The 24,037-nt window shown below is 42.4% G+C and overlaps 1 protein-coding gene across 3 annotated transcripts in view; it reads right to left on the reverse strand.

The window, feature by feature from the left end:
* Positions 1 to 413: 413 nt before the first annotated feature.
* Positions 414 to 24,037, reverse strand: part of LOC120936575 (diacylglycerol O-acyltransferase 2-like) — a 44,077-nt gene continuing 20,453 nt past the window's right edge. For all 3 annotated transcript variants that reach the window (XM_040349035.1, XM_040349034.1, XM_040349033.1), the window contains 6 exons: positions 22,736 to 22,843; positions 19,377 to 19,447; positions 15,058 to 15,262; positions 14,365 to 14,539; positions 2,621 to 2,823; positions 414 to 979 (listed from right to left, as the gene is read on the reverse strand). In XM_040349035.1, coding sequence (XP_040204969.1) covers positions 825 to 979; positions 2,621 to 2,823; positions 14,365 to 14,539; positions 15,058 to 15,262; positions 19,377 to 19,447; positions 22,736 to 22,843 — 917 coding nt within the window. In that variant the 3' untranslated portion in view covers positions 414 to 824. The remainder of the gene's footprint in view (positions 980 to 2,620; positions 2,824 to 14,364; positions 14,540 to 15,057; positions 15,263 to 19,376; positions 19,448 to 22,735; positions 22,844 to 24,037) is intronic.

Genomic DNA, 24,037 nt, shown 5'->3' on the forward strand with positions numbered 1-24,037 from the left:
ATTGTAAAGGTTTGTTTTTTATTTTCTAAATAGGTTCCTTTATGCTAGTGCATTGTTGGTTCACTTACCTTTTCCTTAGATTTCCCTTCTAAATGATTTTTCCCCCCCTTTGTCTAAATTTCTCACTTCCTGTTTCTCCTCAGTAAGCTTGCTCCCATCATCCATGGGGGTTAGGCAGCCAGAACGGCTTACTGAGGAGGAACAGGAAGTGAGAAATTCAGACAAAAAAACACACACACATTTAGAGGGAAATCATAGGAAAAGGAAGTGAACCAACAACGCACTAGCTTAAAAGGAGCCTATTTAGAAAATAAAAAGCAAACCTTTACAACCCCTTTAATTCTGTGGGTTTAGCTCTTTAGTTCAGAGAGAGAGAGAAAAAAAAAACAAAAAAAACCCCCACACAGGTTTTCGTTAAGTTTGTATTGATTATACTGATACCTTTATTGTAAAACATTCAATTTAACTTCTGCTTACAGAACACAAAGTCAGGCTTGTTCAGTAAGACAAAGTGCAGTAACCAATGCCGACCAACCAATTTGAATTTCGTATTTCACAGATTTGACCAAAATAAACTGGTTGCTACTGCCCTTCAGACATTATCTTTGCTCTTTCCATATAAGCTGGCTGTTGATTTGGGACTCTGAAATACTGGGCTCTCTCAGTAGGAAGACTTGAGATATTGTCATCATTTGTATTACCGAGTCCAATTGAGGCATCTGGATCCCTCTCAATCAATCAGATTCTGTTCTGCTTGTGTGTCGGTCTGATGCCATCAAGATACATTTTTTTATTTGGTCCAGTAGTTCTGTTACACATTGTTTTCATATCAGCAACAGAGAGTCAGTCTGCTGTAGACCAAAGCGCTCTTTGTGTGCATTAAAAAGCTCCTGCAGACAGTCTACATAGAGAGTATGATACGCATCCACTTGCTGCTCTGAAGGATTATTCGTCTTGGGCACAGGGATGGGTTTACCAACTGGAACGGAAATTAATAGTTCAGCTTAGGACAATCAATCTAACCAGCAGACATGTCAGCTATTAGTGAGGTTTTACCCAAGGGACACACCTTGTGATAAACCCAGGCTCAGTTTACAACCCACGTGTATGGAATAATATAATGACAACATATACAGTTTACATGTGACAATGCTAGGAGTTTTGATTGTCTAAATATTCCATATACGGTGTATGTAAACCCAGAAATTAAAATTTAATTTCTGTAGTTGCTCATGCACAGGCAAACTTGCAGAGTAACTCAGGGCAAAGTGACAGCATATTTGCAAAGGGACCCACTAATGTCTTGCCAGTGCTTCATCTCTCATTCCTCCAGCCAGCCAGCAACATCACACATTTCTTCCATGGGGGAGCATGTCATTTCCTCTTGTGTGACAGTACTTGAGTCTAGCAGTCACTTGCTAGGCCTGAGCATTGTTACAGAGGAAGTGGTGTCCAATGCCAGTCCACACTGGGAATTTTAGTGCCTGCTTAGACATAGGAAAGATTGGCAAAATATTGCTGGCAAGGTAAGCATCAATGGATGTGCGTGTATCCTTTGCAAGACAAAGCCATTTGGAACTTTAAAGAGCTAGTGAGTATTTTAACTAAGGCTAGCCATACATTATACAGTTTTCTTGTACAATGTTCCTTTAGATTTACCAAAGCCATATGAGGTCAAACCTAAATACTTTCAATTTGCATGCAATCAGGCAGACCCTTGCACTACGTGGTTGAAGGTAAATCGAAAGGAAATTGAATAAGAAAATTGTATAATGTGGTTAGAGCTTTCCATTATTGCCTGCCATTTTTGGCGTTATCACTCACTTGGAATATTCTCCTTAATACAAATTAACCCTCCCCTCATAATAGTCAGCAATTCAGACCTGGTAACTCTGGCATAGAGATCACATAACTAATATTTTTTTAAAACGTAAAAAACATTAGTTGGTTTAATTTTTTCTACCAAAGGACTGAAACAGCATTTTGGGTAAATCAACTCAAAAAAAAAAATTGTGTATGAGTAATTAGTACAATTTACTAAAATATAATTATATATTTTCATATTCAAAGGGTGAGGCGCACTGAGCAGTCTCCAAATACAATGTGCAATCAATCTAGTCCTTCCCAAGTACCAGAATATAAAAAATGGAATAGGATTTCGGCACAAAAAGAGATTTAAAGAGTACAAGATGACATCAAGTACAAGGTACAGTATATACCTTGTACTTGATGTCAAGTTTTACTTTTTAAATAAATCCCTTTAGTGCACAAATCGTATTCTATAATATATATATATATATATATATATATATATATATATATATATATATATATATATATATATATATATATATATATATATATATATATAAATAAATCTGACACAATCACAATATCCTGTACAAAATGCATAACACCTGGTTTAAAATAAAATATAAAAAAGGATAATGTATGATGCAATATGTGTAGGTCAACTGTATCTGGATTTTATGAATGCAGAATGTTTCAATTTGTATTTGATGTAGTAGAAAAAAAAAAAAAAAAAGTATATATTAATTATATGTATACATGTAAGTAAGAAATCTGCAGCCAAGAAATTCCTATGTTAAGCGGCACTGACCGACGGTGTTGATGGCTCTTCGTAGTGGCATTATTCCTTTGGATGAACTGGAAAAGATTCCTTGCCCAAAGAAAAAACAGGGAGCAAAACCAATCCATTGCTGGAATAATTCCTGGAGGCTCTTTTTCCAGCTGCCAGGCTTAAAGTGATGCTGCCAAAGAACTTCATTCTCCCCAAAGGAATACACGGGAACCAAGAAGGCACTGTAAAGCAACATATTGTGTTACAATAGCAAGCAACTCTCTCAATTTGAAATATTACCTGAAATAGCTTGGCTTCTGCCTGCCTATGGCCACCATTAGCTTATTACAGTCTGACCAGTTAAGAGATTATTTCTGATTGATCATTATAGGATATTGCAATTTATGCCCAATTAATAAATAGGATTACTAGTTTTTCACTTGTGGGTTGAAAACTCGTTCTGGTTTTTATTGCTCTCCCGTGTCCCAACTAGGGGTATTTCTCCACTAACTGTTCCTCTCTGTGAGGGAATGTCACTGGGACATAGAAGAGGATAAACTCTAATGGAGACACAGAAAGCAACTAAACCCCCAAAGAACTTGCAAGTTATTTGCTTCAAACAAAAATATTTTATGCTCACTACTTAGAACTGAGACACTGATCAGCATTCTAATGAAAGCAAAATACAGTAAAACCTTGGTTTGAGAGAGTTTTGCAAGACGAGCAAAATTTTTAAATAAATTTTGACTCGATATAAAAGCGATGTCTCGATATAAGTACTGTCATGTCACAACGGAGTATAAAAGAGAAGAGAGGAGCCTCCAAGTATAGCAATATGGTTACATCAAGTCACCACACCACCATCAATGTCATCTCTTCCACACTCCGCTCCACAAGCACTTCAAGCCTCGCTTACCTACTGCAGGGTAGTCTTCCCGGTCATGATTGCAGACTGACAGCGATAAGAGCCGGTGGTGCGAAGGACGGTCTATATGGTCAGCTTTACCCCGGATACCTGCTTACTTAGATGTGCCTGTTTAAATCATCAACCATGTGAATTGCTAAATGTAACCATATTTCTACACTTAGAGGCGCCTCTCTTCTCTTTTCTACACTGTAGCTCCTGCTGGATTTTGCTTCTAATACCCTTGTGAAGGCTTCCATTTGTGGATGGACATTTAATGGTTACACAACCATCACATTGCTATAACCTTTTTTTATATGGACTATAAACTAAAAAAGACCTATGAATAAATGGTTGCAGAATGAATAATTTGAGTTTACATTATCTCTTATGGGGAAATTCGCTTTGAGATACAAGTGCTTTGGAATACAAGCACAAACCCATTGGCTTGTAGGTAGGTGGAGTCTTTCTACACTGGGACTTTTTAGGCTCAAGGAATGTGCAAAGGTCAAAAATAATAGTGGCATTAAATAGATGTATTTATTAGTATCAAAAAAGTATTTAAAAAGAAACAGTATAAAACATATACAAAAATTGCATGAAAAATGTGGTCTGTGACAAGGCAAAATAACCACTAAATGAGAGTACAAATGTGTAAAATGTAAACCAATCGCCAATGTGTTTCAGAGTCTTTAAAATTTCCTTCTTCAGGGAAGGTTTTAACAATCATAGTACATGTGGTCTATAAAAAACAAAACATATATTAGAGCATTCATCATCATTCACATATGTATGACATGGTCCGGGTGGGATAAAGATGAGGGTACTTACAATGCCTTGATGAAAATTCATAACACAGCCAGCAATGGGATAAAAACAGTGGAAGTTAGTCAATGAAAGGTGACCTTCCCTGAAAAAAGGAGCTTGAGCCCTGGTTCACACTGGGTACGATTTGAAATGCGATTTGACATGTCAAATCGCATTTCAAATTGGCGGCGTTTGCCGGCAATGGCACTGTCCTAATCGGTGCGACGCCGCATCTGCGGCGCTGCACCGATTTAAAAAAGTAGATCCTGTACTACTTTTTGCGATTTCGGGCCGCGATTTACATTGAACCCTGCACAGATGTCTCTTAAATCGCGGCCAAAATCGTGGCAAAATCGCAGCCGCGAAATCGCGGTAAAAATCTAGATTTTACCGCGATTTTGAATTCGCAGCAGTGTGAACCTAGCCTTAAGGTCTGAAACACATTGGCAATTGGTTTACATACATTTGTACTCACATGTACATATCTTTTAAATAGTTTTTTGATACCAATAAATACAATATATTTAATATACTTTTTTCTGACCTTTGCCCATTTCCTGAGCCTAAAAAGTCCCAATTTTTCTGAGGGGAGATTTTTCTCCATTATGCAGGAGATAAAGATAATTTGGATGCCACAATTGCTTTTATCAAATTAGCCCTACCGACTATTGTTAAAGACAACTTACTCCATATTTTCCCTGTCTGTTTAACGGGTCTACTGATAAGAGAACCGACTTATCCAAATTTATTGTGAACCCTGAGAATGAACCATATTTATTATTTAAAGATATCACTGCTATTTTTGGCCTGTTGTCCACTTTTTCATTTTGATTGCACTACTTTGGATGTTTCGATTTGATTTTATAAAATAAAGACGTTGTTTAACAGAGTGCGGCAGTCCAGGATTTTTCCTAATCCCATCACTGCTATTAGGGATGAGGAAGTATCTCCCAAAAAAAGCAGTGTGTCATCAGAATATAAAGGCAATCTTGTCCTATCCTAGGGATCTGCGAAATCCGATAATATTCAATGAGTGCCGGGCCGCACCAGCCAAAAGGTTTGAGGGCAAAGACAAAAAGAGGCAATAGTGGGCATCCCTGTCTTGTTCCTCACTGTAATGGAAAAGGGGCAGATACATATTCATTTACTTTAACTCGTGCAACCAGATCAGCATACAAAAGTTCTATCCAGCGTATAAACTTGGATCCAAAACAAAATTTCTGTAGCAATGCCATAGAAAATTCCACTCTATACTAATCAAAAGCTTTTGCCGCATCAAGAGACAATATAGCTCTATTACCCAACTTATCAGACAGGATCTGAAAATTAAGAGGTAAATGTCTAATATCTGTTGCTGTAGAATAGATCAATTTGGAATAAAACCTGATTGGCCTATATGCACTATCTTAGAGATTGATGAAAGTAATCTAGTGGCTAATACTTTTGACAATATCTTTACATCTGATGCAAACAATGAGATTGGATGATATGATTCTGGGTTATTAGGAACCTTACCAGATTTTATAAGTACTATAATTAATCGCCTCGTTCATAGGAGAGAGAGAGATGGCCATACTCCAATGCTGCGTTAAATATCTCATTAATTCTGGCAGCAGGTTAGCTCCGCACACTTTATACATTTCACCTGGTAATCCATCACTACCTGGAACTTTATCATTTAGGCAGATTGGCAGTAGGGGGCTGGAGTTCCTCTAAAGTCAGAGGTTTATCCACTGCCTCCCTGTCAACTGCCGATATTTCTGGTAACACGATGGAATCAAGAAAAAGTTGTAGTTCAGCCTTTTCATAAAATATTTTACTAGTATATAGATCTTTAAAAAAATTCACAGAATACAGATGAAATCTCCAAAGTAATGCATGCAATTTTAGTCGGAGATTCTTGCAATTCTACCCCACGGGCTAGTGTTTTTTTATCTTTTGCAATTGTGGCTAAAATATGACCGTTGTTTTCCCCTTTCTCAAAAAGAAGGTTGCTGGGAGAAAAAGAAAATAAAAAAAAAAAGAAATAAAAAAAAAAACTTTTGGTCCGCTCTTGCTCTTTTTTTATGCTTTCTTACTTTCCCCCCATCTTCCACTCTACTGGCATATTCCACTCCTCTCTAAAACATGCACTGATCACCCCCATATTTAAAAAGCCCTCACAGGACCCCACCAGTCTAAACAACCTTCTAAAACTCACTAATGACTTACCAACTGATAAATCCAATGGCCACTACTCAGTACTCCTTATTAGAACTTTCTGCTCCTTTTGACACAGTTGACCACCCCCTTCTCCTTGCACACCACTAAATTACCAAGAGACATATTGGTAGGAATGTCACACCACTTCCTAAAAGTCAGTCAGTCAGTCATTCTAAAACTGAGCTCACAATATTTCCTCATCTACTAATCCACTCACTTAATATCTCTCGCCTAGATGACTGCAACTTCCTCCTTAGGAGCATTGGAATCCCCATCCTCAGACTCCTACACCTAACCAAACGTTCAATGTCTGCCACCCAACTATACAATGCCCTCTACTGGCTTTTAATCACCCAAATAAAATTCTAAATATTACACATGACATACAAAGTCATCCATAAATCAGCCCTTAGCTACACCACCAACCTAATTTCAAAATATCAAACCATCCTCTTCAATTCTCCAGAGCCACTTTCATCCTCTGGAACTTACTACTCTGCCTGCCTTTAGACGATCCCTGAAAATTTGCTAGAACAACTCAACCGCCCCCCACAATTACCTTGTGTGTCATTTGCCCTTCCCTTTTTAGGTTGTAAGCTCTCACTAGCAGGGCCCGCCTAACACTCTTGTATTGAATTGTATTGTAACTGTACTGTCTCTCTCTTTAAGTGCTGCACAATAAATCCTGTGTAATTTTAATACATTTAATGATGTATTCGTTATTGCAGAGCTACATCAATGTGTGTCTTTTATATCTGCCTAGAGTTCAGATTTAAAGCAGAACTTCAGTAATTTTTTTCATCTTTCCATCTATTAAATCTTTAGCCCTTGTCATTTTAACTTTGGATAGTAAAACATTTTTTCTGCAATCAAATGCCTAATACAGCCCACTTCCTGTTTCTTGTCTGGTAAAAAGCCTAGGCTTATGACATGTACAGCTCTCTCACTCTCATGAGAGTTTGCCAGGAAGGTGGGGGGGGGGGGGTTTGATTTATAAGAGGTCCAATGAAAGCTGCAGAGCTGGAGGTGTGTCTGTGTAAATCCGAGAAGTGAACAGGCAGCAGCTTCAGCTGCCCACAGTTAAAATTGATGCAGCCAGACTCAGTGGAGGGAGATTTCTGCAGTATATTTGGAAACTACAGAATCACAGTATATTTTATATTATACACACACACACACACACACACACACACATTGCATATAATATAAAAAGGATATCGGGGAACTGGAGAATGTGCAGAGAAGGGCAACCAAACTGATAAGCATGGAGGAGCTCAGCTATGAGGAAAGATTAGAGGAACGGAGTTTATTCACTCTTGAGGAGATTAAGGGGGGGATATAATCAACATGTACAAATATATAAGGGGTCCAAATAATGAACTTGGTGTTGAGTTATTCACTTTACTGTCAACACTGAGGACTAGGGGGCACTCTTTATGTCTAGAGGAAGAGAGATTTCACCTCCAAATACAGAAAGGTTTCTTCACAGTAAGAGCTGTGAAAATGTGGAACAGACTCCCTCCAGAGGTGGTTTTGGCCAGCTCAGTATATCGCTTTAAGAAAGGCCTGGATACTTTCCTAGATGTACATAATATAACTGGGTACTAACATTTAAAGGTAAAGTTGATCTGGGGAACATCCGATTGCCTCTCGGGGGATCAGGAAGGAATTTTTTCCCCTGCTGTAACAAATTGGATCATGCCTTGCTGTTTTTTTTTTGCCTTCCTCTGGATCAACTGTGGGTATAGAATTGGGTATATGTGATTGTATGATATTATTTTATTTCTTATGGTTGGACTTGATGGACTTGTCTTTTTTCAACCTGACTAACTATGTAACTATATATAGATATAGTAGTTGAAGAGAAGCTTCAGAATGGCAAATAAGGGAAAATTTATTATCATACTTACCGTAATTTTCCTTTCCTGATGGACTCCATGGCAGCCTACGTGTGGGTTAATCCCGCCTCCTCTCCAATGTGATAGGACCCCATACCCATAAAAGTTAACTCACCAATAGACTCAGTGTTCCGTAACTATCCCGACTCCATAATTTCAGGGTGGGAACTCCGTCTGCCATGGAGTCCATCAGGAAAGGAAAATTACGGTAAGTATGATAATAAATTTTCCCTTTTCCTGACTGACTCCATGGCAGCCTACGTGTGGGAAATAACTAGCCAAACACACGGGTGGGTATGCTGAACAGAAATATATTTAATTTGTCCCGTCAGCCGACAAGACTGATAAACCAAAGTTTACAGAAGACAGTGCTGCAGGTTCAACACAATAATGGGACATAAAAGGTGTTTATAGAAGACCAAGAGGCCGCTCTACAAATGACGTCTGGCGCCACATGACGGGCTGCTGCCCAGGAAGCTGCCATCCCTCTCGTGGAGTGAGCTGTTACCGCCTGCGGAGGAGCCAAGCCCTTTGCACAATAAGCCTGTTGTATCGTCTGGACGATCCAGGATGCGATTGTTCTTGAAGATGCCTTTTTCCCTTTGTTCTTGCCTGAATGCAGGATGAACAGGTGATCAGAACGTCTGAATGTAGACGTAACTTGAAGATATTCAGTGAGTATCTTGCCCATATCCAGAGGGTGAGTCTCGTCAGAATCTGGGTTTTTAAAAGGTAGGGAGAACTACTTCCTGATTCTCATGGAAAACCGACGAGACCTTCGGTTTGGAGCCCAGCATAGGTATCAGAACCACTCTGTCTGGAAAAAAGGTGAGAAATGGCTCCTTGTGACCCAGAAAACCGATCTCGGACACTCTCTTGGCCGAGGTGATGGCGACCAGAAAGGCTACTTTGGCTGAAAAGTTCTTCAACGAGGACGGGGAGGGCCCCGACATACTAAGTCCATTCAAAAAGTCAAGTACTAACGGGAGATCCCATTTGGGGAATCTTGGTTTCCTCAGAGGTCTTAGTCTTGAGGCTCCACGAAAAAACTGTTTGATTAGTGGATGGGCTGCCCAAGGAATTCCAGAAAAGGCTGAAAGTGCTGAGATTTGAACTTTTAGTGAGCTTACAGACAGGGGAAGGTCTAGCCCTGATTGAAGAAAGCTTAGGATGTTTTGGATTTCTGGGTTCTTGAAAGAACTGCCTGCGGTTAAAGAAAATTCCACAAACTTAGACCATATTCTACCGTACACTTTATTTGTGCTTCCTTTCCTTGAGCTCATAAGGGTAGAGATTACCCGAGAGGCGCAGCCAAGGGATTCTAGCCTTTCCCTTTCAAGAACCAGACCGCTAGTTTCATTTGAGCCGGACAGGGATGGAGGAGTGTCCCCTGGGAGAGAAGGTCTGGTCTGCATGGTATTAGAATTGGGTCCTGAAGACTCAGCTGAACCAGAAGAGGGAACCATGGCCTGTTCGGCCAGTATGGAGCCACCATTGTGATTTCTACTTCTTCCGCTAGAAGTCTCTTCAGGAATTTCAGAATTATTGGGATCGGGGGAAAGGCGTACGCCCTCTGAAACCCCCACCGATCCGTTAGGGCATCTGTCCCGATTGACTGGCTGTAGTAACCCCTTGTGTAGAATTTCTTCAATTTGGCATTGTTCGGGGAAGCAAAGAGATCCACTTGGGGATTGACTCCCAGGGATAATATCCAACGGAAGGACTGATCGTGGAGAGACCATTCGTTGACGTCCACCTCAGTTCGTGACAGGAAATCCGCCTGGGAGTTCTGAATGCCTGGAATGAAAACAGCCGTCAGGTTGACCAGGTTCACTTGGGCCCATTTCATAATGGGCTCCACTTCCTGGAGAAGGGATGAGCTCCGAGTCCCGCCTTGTCTCTTGACATATGATACTGCTGTGGTGTTGTCCATCCTTAGAATTACTGACTTCCCCTCAGCAGTTGTGAAAAGGACTGTAGGGCACACCAGGCCGCTCGAAGCTCTAGGGTGTTCGAGCCTGGATTGTGGAGGCGAGCGTCCCACCTGCCTTGCGCCATGCTTGTGCCGCACAGGGCCCCCCAACCGGAGCCACTGGCATCTGTCATCACTGTGACTCAAGAAACTGGAGCGATGGAGTGACAATTCAGCAGATTCTTCGGTTGAAGCCACCAGAAGAGGCTGCCCCTCATTGACGTTGAAATGTGGATCCGTTGACTCATGCTCCCTGACTTCCACTGCCTGAGAAAGCCGGATTGGAAGGGACGTAGCCTCCATAGCGCCCATTTCACCATCGGTGTTGTGGATACCATTGTCCCAATGATCTTCAAGCATTGATGAGCTCTTAGATGGCGAGTACTCAAGGCCCGGGAAATCCTCTCCTGAATTACCGGAATCTTCTCTACTGGTAGAGAGATGGTCTTCCTTACCATGTCGAATTGAGCCCCTAGATAGGTTAGACACTGAGTTGGCTCTAAATGGCTTTTTTCCAGGTTCAGGAGCCACCCGAATTCGGACAAGGTCGAGATGACCTGATCCCTTTGTGCCAAGAGAAGGGTTTTGTCTTGGGACAGGACCAGGAGGTCGTCCAGATAATGATACAAACGAATCTTCTTCAGCCTGTTAAGAGCTACCAGTGCCAAGAGAACTTTGGTGAAGACCCGTGGGGATGTCGTTAGGCCGAAGGGTAGGCACACGAACTGAAGGTGTTCCTGGTTGACATAGAATCTGAGGAATTTGTGCAGCTCTGCTGCTATTGGGACGTGGAAATAGGCATCCTTTAGGTCCACGGAAATCATCCAGTCGCCCGGCTGTATTGCTTGTTGGATGGTTGATAAAGTTTCCATTTTGAACTTTTTGTGTGTTATAAATTTGTTCAAATATGTCAAGTCTATGACTGGGCACCAGGTGCCGTTCTTCTTCTGTACTAAGAAGAGAGGGGAGTACACCCCAAGAAACTGTTCGTCTTTTGGGACGTGTACCACCGCCCCTTGAATCTTCAGGAGGTGAATGTAGTCTAGAAGGACCTGTCTCTGCTCCAGCGACCCTGGAAGAAGGGTGGAGATGAACTTTGGACAGGGAGGACTGGAAAAGGACCATGTGTGTCCTGAGGTCACGGTCTTGATGACCCAAAAGTCCTTGATTGAGGCCGCCCAGACGTGCCGATAAAGGAGTAGACGAGCTCCAACACGATCCGCTTGGGCGGGCGTTGTCTCAAAAAGATTTCCCCTTGTCGCGTCCAGTTGACGCTTGAGTAGTTGGAGTAGGTTTGCGGTAGGAGCCTCTACCTCTACTCCAATTCCTTCTGTAGTTTCCGCCAGGTCTGTAAGCGCGAGCTTCCCTAGCGCGGTCTGGGCTGTATCGCCGAAATTGGGGTATTTTTCTTCCCGTTTGGCGCTTGTCCTGAGGAAGGAAACCAGACTTGCCATCCGTGGCTTTGGAGATGGCATCATCCAGCTTGTTGCCGAACAGGGTTGACCCTTCGAAGGGAATCTTGCACCAGTTCTGCTTCGATGATGGGTCAGCAACCCAGGGGCGTAGCCAGAGGGCCCGTTTCGCGGTCACAGAAGAAAGCATAATCCTAGCTAACAGGCGGATTAAGTCAACGGAGGCTTCACCCAGGAATGCGACCGCCAGTTTTAGCTCGGCAGTGACTGAGTTCTTAGCTAGTTCTTCAGAGACGCCTTTGAGGAAAGAATCAACGTTTTCCGTCCAGGCTTCCATGGCCTTTGATAATGCCGCTAAGGCTAGAGCTGGTTTGCACGCCGTGCCTGCTAGGCCATAAATTCTTCTAAGGTCCTGGTCCATTCTTCTGTCCAGGCCATCCTTGAAAGAGACGGAGTCAGCAATAGGTAGCGTGACGTGTTTAGCTAGTCTCGTTACTGCCGCATCTACTAGAGGAACATTCTCCAAATGTTTGACCTCTTCCTGTTTGAAGGGATAGAGCCTTGAGGCTTTGTTAGCCATGGAAGATTTCTTGTCCACCTTGCTCCATTCCTCTTCAAAGTAACCCTTTAGTTCAGTCAGGAACGGGAACGTAGGGCGTTCTTTCCCCAAGCGTTTAAAATATTTTTTCTGCTTGGCTGGAGAAGCGGGTTGTTCCTCCCATAGGAGAGCCTCTTTAATCGCTTTGACGAGTGGCGTCACCTGCGCAAAGTCAAATTCTAAGCCTTCTTCGTCACTCTCTAGGTCACCCTCAGGAAAAGCCGGAGTGGAGGCTTGAGGCTGGGAAGGACCTGGATCCTCTAGGATCTCCAAGATTGGAGAAACAGACCCGTCAGTGTTGGTCTGAATCTGCGTGTGGGGCATATTCTCTCTTAGAGTTCGTTGAACCACACGTTCCACCAGAGACTCGATACGATGACCTTCAGTCTCTTTTTACCTAACCGCATGGGCGTAGCATCGGTCACATAATGACTTGCCCTCAGGGACACGAGTGTCACATCCCCAACAGGCTCTGCGATCAGAGCGACTATCATGGCGGTGGGAGCGGTGTCTTGAGGAGGAATGTGATCTTCTCCTCCGGTGGGAAGAAGTAGATGGAGATCTACGCTTGGACCTCGACTTTGAGGAGGAAGAAGTGCGTTGCGGTCTGGCAAGGTCTTCTGGTTCTGGATTGGAAGGGCTAAATAAAAAACATTTAGGGAGGAAACTGTCAACACACATGAAATGTGACTAGCAGCCCCAAACCCGAACCCTTTCCCGCACATACCTTGTGCGTGAGGGCTGGCCGCCTGTAGACGGTGACTGGTCCATAATTCCCGGACCTGCGTGTAAAGGGTGATGCTAATTCGGAACCAAAAAGGAACCTATGGTGCCGAACAATACAAAAAATGAATGAGTATACTGCCCCTTTAAGAGTAAGAAATTTCTTAATTCATCTGTGTGTGTTTTTTTTTTTTTTTTTTTTTTTTTAAATAAATGAACAGAACCAAATAAAATCAATGCGTATAAATAAATTAAATTTAGTATTAAAACATAATTAAACAATTAATTGGAATAGACAATGTAGAAGGTGCACAGCAGGAAATGGTAAAATCAATTTAGCCAGAAGTAAAAGGATCTCTCACTGACCTGACAGCTTTAGCAGAGTATCACAGACGGTCAATCAGCTGCTCGCCTGTAGGAAACCCAAAGTACACAGGCCAGCAGCTGATTTTAAAAGGCCCGCCGGTGACGTCACACGTCCTCCACGTACGCGCCTGCGCAGTGGACCGCGAACCCACGGCGCCTGCGGGAACCGACGGACTGCGCATGCGCGACCAAGCCTCGCTCTGGGAGTAGGTACAGCGCATGCGCGGGAGCTCAGGCGATGGGGAACCAGGAAGCCACAGGTGTGCTGGAACGCAGAAGCGCTCCAGCCGCCGCAAACAAACAAATAGACAACATATATAAACAAATAGGCGACTGCCATGGAGGTAAAAGTAAAGATGGACCTTGCCAGCCGAATCCTGTCTTCAGCACACGCCACAGCACATAACCAGATATGCTGGGCAAGCTCTCCACCCGCCCATGGCTGGGATCCGAGCTGCACCGCTTTAAAGTGTGCTCTTTTCATTCCTTGAAATATGACCTTGATCCATGGAGGAGGAAAAAAAAGGAACACCGAGTCTATTGGTGAGTTAACTTTTATGGGTATGGGGTCCTATCACATTGGAGAGGAGGCGGGATTAACCCACACGTAGGCTGCCATGGAGTCAGTCAGGAAATGTTTTTTTACAAATTATGTCAGCAGACTGCAGTTCCTGTTTTAATATTTTGCCACCTCAACATGATACACATTATCACAGACAATGAATACTCCATTAGTGCATAGGCCAAATTTGGTCTTTATGCGACCAGATTAACATTACTTACCGTCAATTTATGCAGCGCTTTTCATACATATGTTGCCCATTTACATCATAAGTGGTTTCCAGGCCCCCCCCGACTATAAAAATGTCAGGACTAAATGCAAATGTTGCAGATTACTTACCCATTAGTTAGGGCCTTCCTTATGAATCCCTTCCGTTTCCTTAGTGTGAGTATATGCTTATTCTTGGTACAGTTTAATGCCTCTGCTGCTCCACCCACAACAATTACCACAATATTGCCAGATCCATGGCAGGACAAGAGGTAGTCTATGGATGCATGGGTCACTGAACACATTCCTGAAATAGAATTAACAGGAAAATATTAAGACTTGTTTGCTATATTTTGTTTTTCCATTAAACATCAAGCATCAACAAGTATATGGTAGCCCAAAACTTGAGCTAAAACAAGTCATTTAGTTATGAAAAAGATGTAGAAACACTTTCAGATATATATGGTACTGCATGTTCAAACTAAAAATGGCCAACAATTGCGAATGGATAATTGAGGTTGAATTAATGTATATAGAGGCATATTTATAAAACAAAATTGTCTGCATGTTCTCCCAAATTTGCCCAACATTGGGATCTGCCACTTAAATAGGAAATCTAGGTCTACTATGTCTTCAGGGTATTTGTAACACCTCAAATCTTATATTCACTTATCTTGAACATTTCTAACCAATCAACAACTAGCAAATAATTACATTTTATTAGTGCTATTCTATGGGCACATGCGAATACTCAAACCCATTGTCATCTCAAGTCCACTTTCACCCTGAGCACCTGGTGTATGTTTATTACCCCCACCGATTTACCTGCAGCCAGAAGATAATCTCTGTATAAAGGCACCTTAAAATTTCCAGCTAATGTGGTGAGATGTGGTTTCAGGTTGGGAAAAACTTGGGAAAATCCAGTACTTTCTGTGCCAAAGTTACAGAATGCTCCAATGCTCATGATGCCATGCGGATGGTATCCAAAGATGTAATTGTGTCTTGGGTCTAGATCTACAGTTTTATGGAGCTAAAGAATAAATAAAAAAATAAATGTACATTTCATTTTGAAAGTCCAACAATGTGGAAACAAATGTATTCAAACTGAAGCATGTTTAGGTGTTCTGTGACAAAGGGGACTATATGCTCAAGTCATAAAGCTTAAAGTGCATGTAAACCCACCCAAAAAAAAATAAAAATCTAATGAATTGCAGCTTACAAGTCCTTAGGTGTGGTGGCTCATTTTTGAAGATTAAGCCCCATACACACTATCAGTTTTACAACAGGTTTTTCTCTTCAGGTTTACCAAAACCATCTAAAATTTGAGGTCAAACCTTAAGAGGTTTCAATTTGTATGCAATCAGGCAGGCCCTTGCACTACGTGGTTTTGGTAAACCTGAAGAGAAAAACCTGCAGGAAAACTGATAGTGTGTATGGGGCTTAAATTTTTTAGCAGGTACAGAAAAATACCTGTTAAAGAGGAAGTAAACTTTCATCTTTAAGTTTTACCTATATGCAGGGCCATCTTAACGCAAGGGAACTACTCATACTTGCCAACTGTCCTGGATTTGCTGGAACAGTTAGGCTAGGTTCACACCACGATTTTACCATCCGATAAACGGACCGTTAAATCGGATGGAATCTTATGTGACAAAATCGTATGTCAAAATTTTCACAAAAAAAAAAAAAAAAAAAAAAAATCGGATCATGATTTTAAATAATGTCTGGGAAAAAGAAGATTTTTGAAGTTATGGATATTCAGGGGAACCCCGCCGTCAATTTAAAACAAAAATGACGTGCGGTTCCCCCTAAATATCCATAACCAGACCCGTTATCCGAGCACGTTGACCTGGCGGCCGCAGAAAAGAGGGGGGGACAGAGTGCGGCCCCCCCTCTCGCCTGAATCGCACCAGGCCACATGCCCTCAACAGGTCTTTCCTCTTCTTGGGCTTCCCCAGTGACGTAGCAGAGGGTACGTCAGAGGGGGCGGGGTCACGTGACGGGTGGCTCTGCCTCCTCTATATAAGAAATGTCACAGCTTCAGCCGCTCATTCGCTGGGCTGTGCCCAGCGGTGAGAGGAGGTCCGGGATGCTACTGCGCCGGATGGATGGATCTTCACATCGCCGGAGCGGAGATCACCCGACGCTGGATCTTCTCATCGTGGGAGATCACCCGCAGCCGTCGTAGGATCAGGACAACGCCGGGAACGAGTGGATTTTTTTTAATAAAAGGACTTAATTCTTTGGTGTCAGTGTGTTTTTTTACAATACTTTACACTTCCTTCGTGAAATGGTAGAGGTACAGTGTACCCCATTACCATTTCACACAGGGGGGGGGGGGGTCAGGATCTGGGGGTCCCCTTTGTTAAAGGGGTCTTCCAGATTCTGATAAACCTCCCGCCCGCATACCCCCACAACCACCGGGCAAGGGTTGTGGGGATGAGACCCTTGTCCCCATCAACATGGGGACATCCTCCCCATGTTGAGGGCATGTGGCCTGGTGCGGTTCAGGAGAGAGGGGGGGCCGCACTGTCCCCCCCCTCTTTTCTGCGGCCGGCCAGGTCAACGTGCTCGGATAACGGGTCTGGTTATGGATATTTAGGGGGAACCGCACGTCATTTTTGTTTTAAATTGATGGCGGGGTTCCCCTGAATATCCATACCAGACCTAAAGGGTCTGGTTATTGAATTTGCGGGGACCTCCGTTCGGGTTCGCTCAACCCTAGTAATAAAAAAATTGGGTACGATTTATCGCACAGTCATCCGATTTAGTACGATTTACATTGACCACAATATAAAAAAAAAAAAAACGGATACGATTTCAAATCAGGACCAAAAACCGTGGTCAAACACGATTTTTAATGCGATTTGAAATCGTATCAAATCGTATGCGGATCAAATCGGATGCACTTGGGGACCTAAATTAATGAATGGCAGTGAATGGATCCGTTTTGCCATACAGATTTGTACGATTTTAAAGCTAAAATCGTGAGTAAAAAAAAGGATGATAAAATCGTGGTGTGAATGCACCCTTATGCTTTTTACTAAACTGTCCCGATATGGTCGTGTAACATATACTGTGCCCTCCTGACCCCCCCCCCCCCCTACCCCCCTGTACTGTGCCCTTTGTGTTGACTAGTATTTGATCTATGGAATGTTATCTTTTTGTAAAATCTATTTTATTGAAAGTACTATATGTTTAATTCTATCAACTATTTATACTTTATTTCTTGAAAGTAGGAGTGTAAATTGGGGCAAGCTGGTGGGGGCCCCAGTGCATTACTTTGCCTAGGGGCCCATGATGCTATTAAGATGGCCCTGCCTATAGGTAAGCCTATAATAAGGCTTACCCATAGGTAGTGTAAATATCTCCTAAACTGGCACCGTTTAGGATATATTTACTGTACATGCAGCCAGTAAAATCACTGGCGCATGTGCTCTGAAGGAACAGCCACCAGTGCCATTTCTTCAGAGCCCTGTGCCATGCTCCCGCGCACATGTAATTGCGGCTCCGGACAGTTCCAGGGCCTGAGTCTGCAAACCCGGAAGAAAGACCGGGTGAAGATGGACACTGTCTGCAGTGATGACATCGCATCACTGAAAGGCTTAATTTTGAGGCAAGTTTTACATAATGTGCTAGTATGCAATGCATACTAGCACATTATGCCTTTGCCTTGCAGGAAAAAAAAAAAAAGTGCAACGGTTCACAACCACTTTAAAATTGCCAAAAATGCAGTGCCCTTGTCACTTCCAGTGAGCTTAAAGTAAAGAACTAAAGCTGGGTAAACATTGTTGGGCTGAACGAAAAAAATAAAAATAAAATGGATTTCACCATCCAGACATGAAGTGGATGGAGGAATCTTCCCCACTGCGACATGGTTTTCTAAAAGCATTGTATTCAAAACAAAACCCATAAGCAACTGTTGTCAATTTTGCATTCACACAGTTGCATCATTCATTCACAGAGATCTGTGAATGATTAAACTACAAGATCCATTTGCCATATTTGACTTCTGTCAAAAAGGGAGGGTCACAGACAAATCGAAATTCAGCCGGTGCTTTTGAACTGGCCGAATTTCGATCCGTTTGTACCCACCTTAAGAACCTTGTCTTGTTTGTGTAAACGACTATTTCTATAAAGCCATCATAATGAAGATGAACATAGGAAGATACAATGTCCGTGATGTCAGGACATCCAGCCCTCTTAGTGCTCATATACTGTTATGCCACGTACACACGATCGGAAATTCCGACAAAAAAAGTCTGATGTGAGCTTTTGGTCGGAAATTCCGACCGTGTGTAGGCTCCTTCGGAACTTTTCTGTTGGAATTTCTGCCAATAAAGGTAAAGTTCTTGTCGGAAATTCCAATCATCTGTATGCAATTCCGACGCGCAACACCCATGCATGCTCGGAATCATTGAACTTAATTATTCTTGGCTCGTCGTAGTGTTGTACGTCACCGCGTTCTTGAGTCGGAATTTTGTGTGACCGTGTGTATGCAACACAAGTTTAAGCCAAAATTCAGTTGGAAAAAAAAATCCACGGTTTTCTTGTCGAAATTTCCATTCGTTTTCATATTTTCTTATATTAAAGAGCAGTCTATGGTTACTGCTCTGCTTGCAAAAGCCTACTTTTAATTCATAATAAAATAAATAAAAGCTTGGACACTCTTGGCCTCTCCAACATAAGATATCTTACACCTCCAAGAATCCAATTGTTGGGTTACTGAAGCAGAGAGGGAGAGACCTCCCTCTTGCCTTCCCCAACATTTATTCCTGTTAACTTTTCTCTCTCCCTTTTTTTTCTGCTCTCTCCCTTTTTTTTCTGCTCTTACTCCCTGGGTTGGAAAAATTGAGCACAAGAGTTTAAAAAAAGAAAAATTTAGAACCAGTGGTCACATGCCTGTTGAAAAAGACCAAAATTAACACAAAGTAATGTTATTGGAATATTGATTTCTGATAAAGCAACAGCCTCTGTAGTTTCAGTGGTTCTAATGCTAGTGCATTACACTATGGCCTGTAACAAATAGTGCTTCCTGCATCTATATTATTTGTGTGCTGCTGCTTGGCCTATATAAAGGCTTTATAAAAAAAAAAAAAAAAAGAAAAAAAAAAAAAAGTTTATGACAATATCCTCCAACCTACTTTTATGGGGAAATAATCTCTAAAATATTTCCACACGGACCATCTACTCATCCAAACAGATCGTCTTCCACCTGTAAAATAAACACAACAATTAAAGCAGATTCTAATATCTAAAAAAAAGTGCACCCTCCACACACGCCTATCATTCAAGGGCAGAAGGGCTGAACGTGGCCCCAGCACAGCATTAATAAAAAAAAAAAAAAAAAAAAAATAATGTTCCCTTTAACCTAACACTAATTTAACACCTGCAAATACACAGTTGCCTTATTGGGCACTAAAACTTACAACTCCAAGACAGTCTTAGCCCTGGTTCACACTGGGTGAGAAGGGCGACTGCCTAACAAGATTATATATAACTGTGCTGAAAGAAGGTGGATCCAGTAGACTCACCATTGTTTGCCTAAGGCCTCGTACACACGACCGAACATGTCTGCTGAAACTGGTCCGCTGACCAGTTTCAGCAGACATGTTCGGTCGTGTGTACGGCCGACCGGACAAATGTCCGGCGGATCGGACAGGTTTCCAGCGGACAAATGTTTCTTAGCATGCTAAGAAACACGTCCGCTGGGCCGCCATCCCTCGCATGCGTCGAAGTGATTCGACGCATGCGTGGAAGCATTGACCTTCCAAGGTCGCGCACGTCGCCACGTCATTGTCGCGGCGACGGCGCGGCCACGTCACCGCGCGGATTTCGGTTTGATGGTGTGTACAACCATCAGACCGAAATCTCCGAGCGGACATGTCCGATCAAAACGGTCCTGCGGACCGTTTTTATCGGACTGTCCGCTCGTCTGTACGGGGCCTAAGAGGTAGACCTGCCAGACCCACTTTAACGTTCATTTCCAACAATAGTTACCTGTGTGCTTATTGTATGTGCACCGACTAATGCTAGCGAAGACTTGAGTCAACAGTAAAGGAACAATTGCTAAGCTTGGTCTGATCAACCAAGCTGCCATCGTAGGTTACAGGTTAGAGGTCTGCCCGTTCGTAGAAGTTAGAGTTATAGACAGAAGGTGTCTAGAGTTATTACTTCACGTTTATCTTTATACAGTATTGCTGTTCCTACAAACAGGGTGAGGCCTGGTGGAGGGGTACTTTAGTATTGACAGTGCTGTACTGAAGAGATCCCTTCGCTGTTTCTTGCACGGGCCTGCACTTAGTTTTCCAATGTCTAAACCTGTTTCAGTATTTATTATTGACCCTCTTTAACCTGTAAGAGTCGACTGTATGTGTTAATATCTTTTTGCCTTTATTTCTTACCAAGTAAAGTTTATCCTTGGTTAAGTGCAAACCTGTGTGCAGTCTGTTGGCCACTAGTGGCCAATACAAGGTAACGACTTACTTGCAAGTTTTACTGTGGTGTGATATTATTGTGTTCCCCAGCAACCAGTGGGTTCCACAATCCTTACATATACCAATTGTGTCAAGGGAGGGTTTGTGACAGTTTCAGGGGTTGATAGCCAGAGTACAGACCCAAACAAAACCAGCAACTCCTTCGGGGGCAAGTGCTACATACATATGGAATGCCAAGTAAGGTGTATTTGATGCATTGTAATGCCTTCATGTAACAATTAACATCAGGGAGAGTGGAAACCCCTTATCAATGCAACCAGTGCATAGACCTTGGAACAAAGATTTCAGCATTGGGATCCCCAACATACATAAAAATAAGAAGCTTACCGCTCCAACTTCCATTAAAAAACTGAAATACCACTCTGAAGTTTCTGCGTAAAAACACCAATCTTCATCACTTTTTTTTTTTAAAGCACGTTGGTATAATATTTACTGTCTTTTTCAAAATGCTGTACAACAGATTTATGTAGCAACTGGGAACAGAGTGGAGAGGAAAACCATATGTGCTACTAGTGTCAGTGTAGGCAAATCTATGTTCTGACTTATAGTTAACTCGTGAGTCTTCATTGGGCCAGGGTTTACTGCAGGTCAGGCTGGATAACTCATACAGGCAGGACTCTGATGCTTCCCACTGGTTATAGAAGTTTGGAGAAATTTCTAGAAGTTAGTGGGCGGAAGCAAGGAGAATTGATCTGCATACTTAAGGGAATCCCCAGGCAGTGGGCCTGGCAGGGTGGCTGAGTCAGCCCTTAAATATGGCAGAGTCAGACCAGCAAGGGATTCGGGGTGGAATATTGAGTGCCGAGGAGACCTTGGAGGGGAATCCCTGGTCGGGGGGGGGGCACTCTGCCTCAGGATGGAGCTCGGGCTAGCTTGGGGAAGGATCCTAAAAGCAGTGCGGTTTGAAGGGAATCTTACCCAAGGAGAAAGGAGGACAGTGTGAGAACATCAGCACACCCAGGGATTCACAAGTGGAGAGACTGCCACGTGTAGCAAGCCTTTTAGGAAGACAGCGTTGTGCTTAATCTTTCCTTTCCCTGGGAGATCTTTTGGAGCAGTCGGGTGAGCTGGCAGTTCCTGCAGGCAGTAGAGCTGGAATCAGTGTCTTCAGTGGAGTTGGAGATACTTCTGGATGCAGCCTACAACACACTGTGGTATTTTCTAAGGGACTAAGAATTCCTAGTCCTTAAGGGGCATTTTGCATTTTTGATTATCAGAAACTGTCAGTATTCAGGAGGAGGACAGTTCTGGAGCATGTACATAGGGAGATAGTAGTCTTTGTTTATTGTTGCAGTCAAGCTGGGCATCCCATAATTCCTATTCCCTATCCCAGTTATCCCTAGTACATAACAAAATCACGCTCAAAGACGGTTCCTTGCATCTGGATGGAAGTGAAAAATGCTTGTTGCCCGGCTGTGCAGGAGTGGGAAAACCAGTCATCTGCAGCCCCTGAGGGGGTAGTGCTACATATAGAGCAACCTTTTTACCCCAGTGGAATACTTGAAATATTTAGGTCTCAGGGAACCCCTAGTAAGATTAGTACCACATCACAGGTCATTGGAAAAATGCCCCTTACATTGATGGTGGTAAGGGAAGAATGGCCCCTTACAGTAGTAACCAGAATGTTATTCTTGAAATCATACAGCTGGCTCTGCCAAGTGCCGTGGAAACCTGGAACTAGGCAGGCACCATCAGATGAAAGGTCTATTAGCCACCAGCTTAAGAAACCCCTAGCCATCCCTGGAAGAAACCAGGGTGCTACAGAGTGTCACTTAAGTGACATCCAAGATGGTAGCACCCAGCAACAGTCTCAGGGCCTTTGGGGTCTACACAAGAAAAGATTTTACAGTAAAAATTAAGCCTAAAAGTACATTAAATGCCCACATAACCTTATGATAAGATTGTTGATGAAATGGATGGTCTTAAAAAAAAAAAAAAGAAAAAAAAAAAAAGAAGAAGGGTTCTTTTAAAAAGCAAAACACATGGTAGATTTTTTTTTTACTAACCTATCTCGGGTGTTTTCCAATCAGAGATCATCCAGATAATGTAGATGGCAATCAGGGGCCATAGATGGCAATAAACAATCAATGCGATTAGAAGTACGCAAACAGGACCTGCCAATACCATAGAACATATTATTATGGAAGAAGAAATTGAAAGAGTAGGACACACATCTAGATACATCAATCCATTAATGCATAAATCCACTTTTGTTGAGGAAAAAATAAATAAAAAAAAAATAAAAAAAATAGAACACATTTATCATTTTCCTTACACTTCACAATTATGTGCCACTTTGTGTTGGTAGAACATATAAAATACATTTACTTTTTTGGTTGTAACATGACATTTTTTTTGAAGGGTATGAATACCTTTTCAAGGCACTGTATGTACATTGCAAGGATTTTAACAAACTTTGTTACAGATTCCTACTTTTTGTTATTCTGAAGAAACCCATGTGTGTTTTTGTCTGTGCCCCTGTGCCCAAGGAGTCTAATTTGAGTGGTTTCATCAACCAGCGGTGCACCTGCAGGGCTCCAATGGAGGAATGCTGCTGGGCCTGCATCCCTTCAGACGTGATTTCCTATTGGCAATAGCTCACTATAAATGAATTTTTTTTGTTGCAGAGAATGCCTGAAATCTGACTTGTATCTTAGTGCAGACTTCTGGGAAAATCAGTGAGCCAATCACACAAATAGGAAATCATGTTTCTGAGGGGGTGTTCTGTAGACATTCTGTCTATGGAAAACCTCCAGGTAGCCATATTGCATTACATTTTCTGAAAATTACAGAACTGCAGATTGAAAAGGAAAGGTAATTTTTAATAACAGCCAATTACAATATGACTTGTGCCGCAATTGTATACGCTATATGTTTTCTTTATTTGCCATTCCCCCCCCCTTTAAGTGTAAGCCCAGCCAAAACGTTTTTCTTGTAGTCTATGTTTGGGGGATAACTGCATACTTTCTGCCCTGGTCACCACTATTACTGGGACAAAAGTGAAGAGTAGGTGTGACCAATGTTCCCTCACTTTCATAAGAATTTCTCCCATTTCCTGTCTCTGGAGAAGGAAGCAATGAGAAATCACAGTAATACAGCAATAAGGCCTCGGGGCACACAGACACTTTGCAGGCATTCAATGTAAATTGCAGTCATATCTGTGCCCAGTTGAGACAGCTGCAGCGTACAGCCGGTGTTCAGAATTGGCGACCCATCAGATTAGGTAACGGAAGTGATGTTCTGTCACCTGCGCATGAGTCTACCGCTACCAGGTTTGCAAATCAGTCAGAACACTTGCAATCAAAATA

The sequence above is a fragment of the Rana temporaria genome, chromosome 4 (genome assembly GCF_905171775.1).
Source record: "Rana temporaria chromosome 4, aRanTem1.1, whole genome shotgun sequence".
In the NCBI taxonomy this organism is placed as follows: Eukaryota; Metazoa; Chordata; class Amphibia; order Anura; family Ranidae; genus Rana; species Rana temporaria.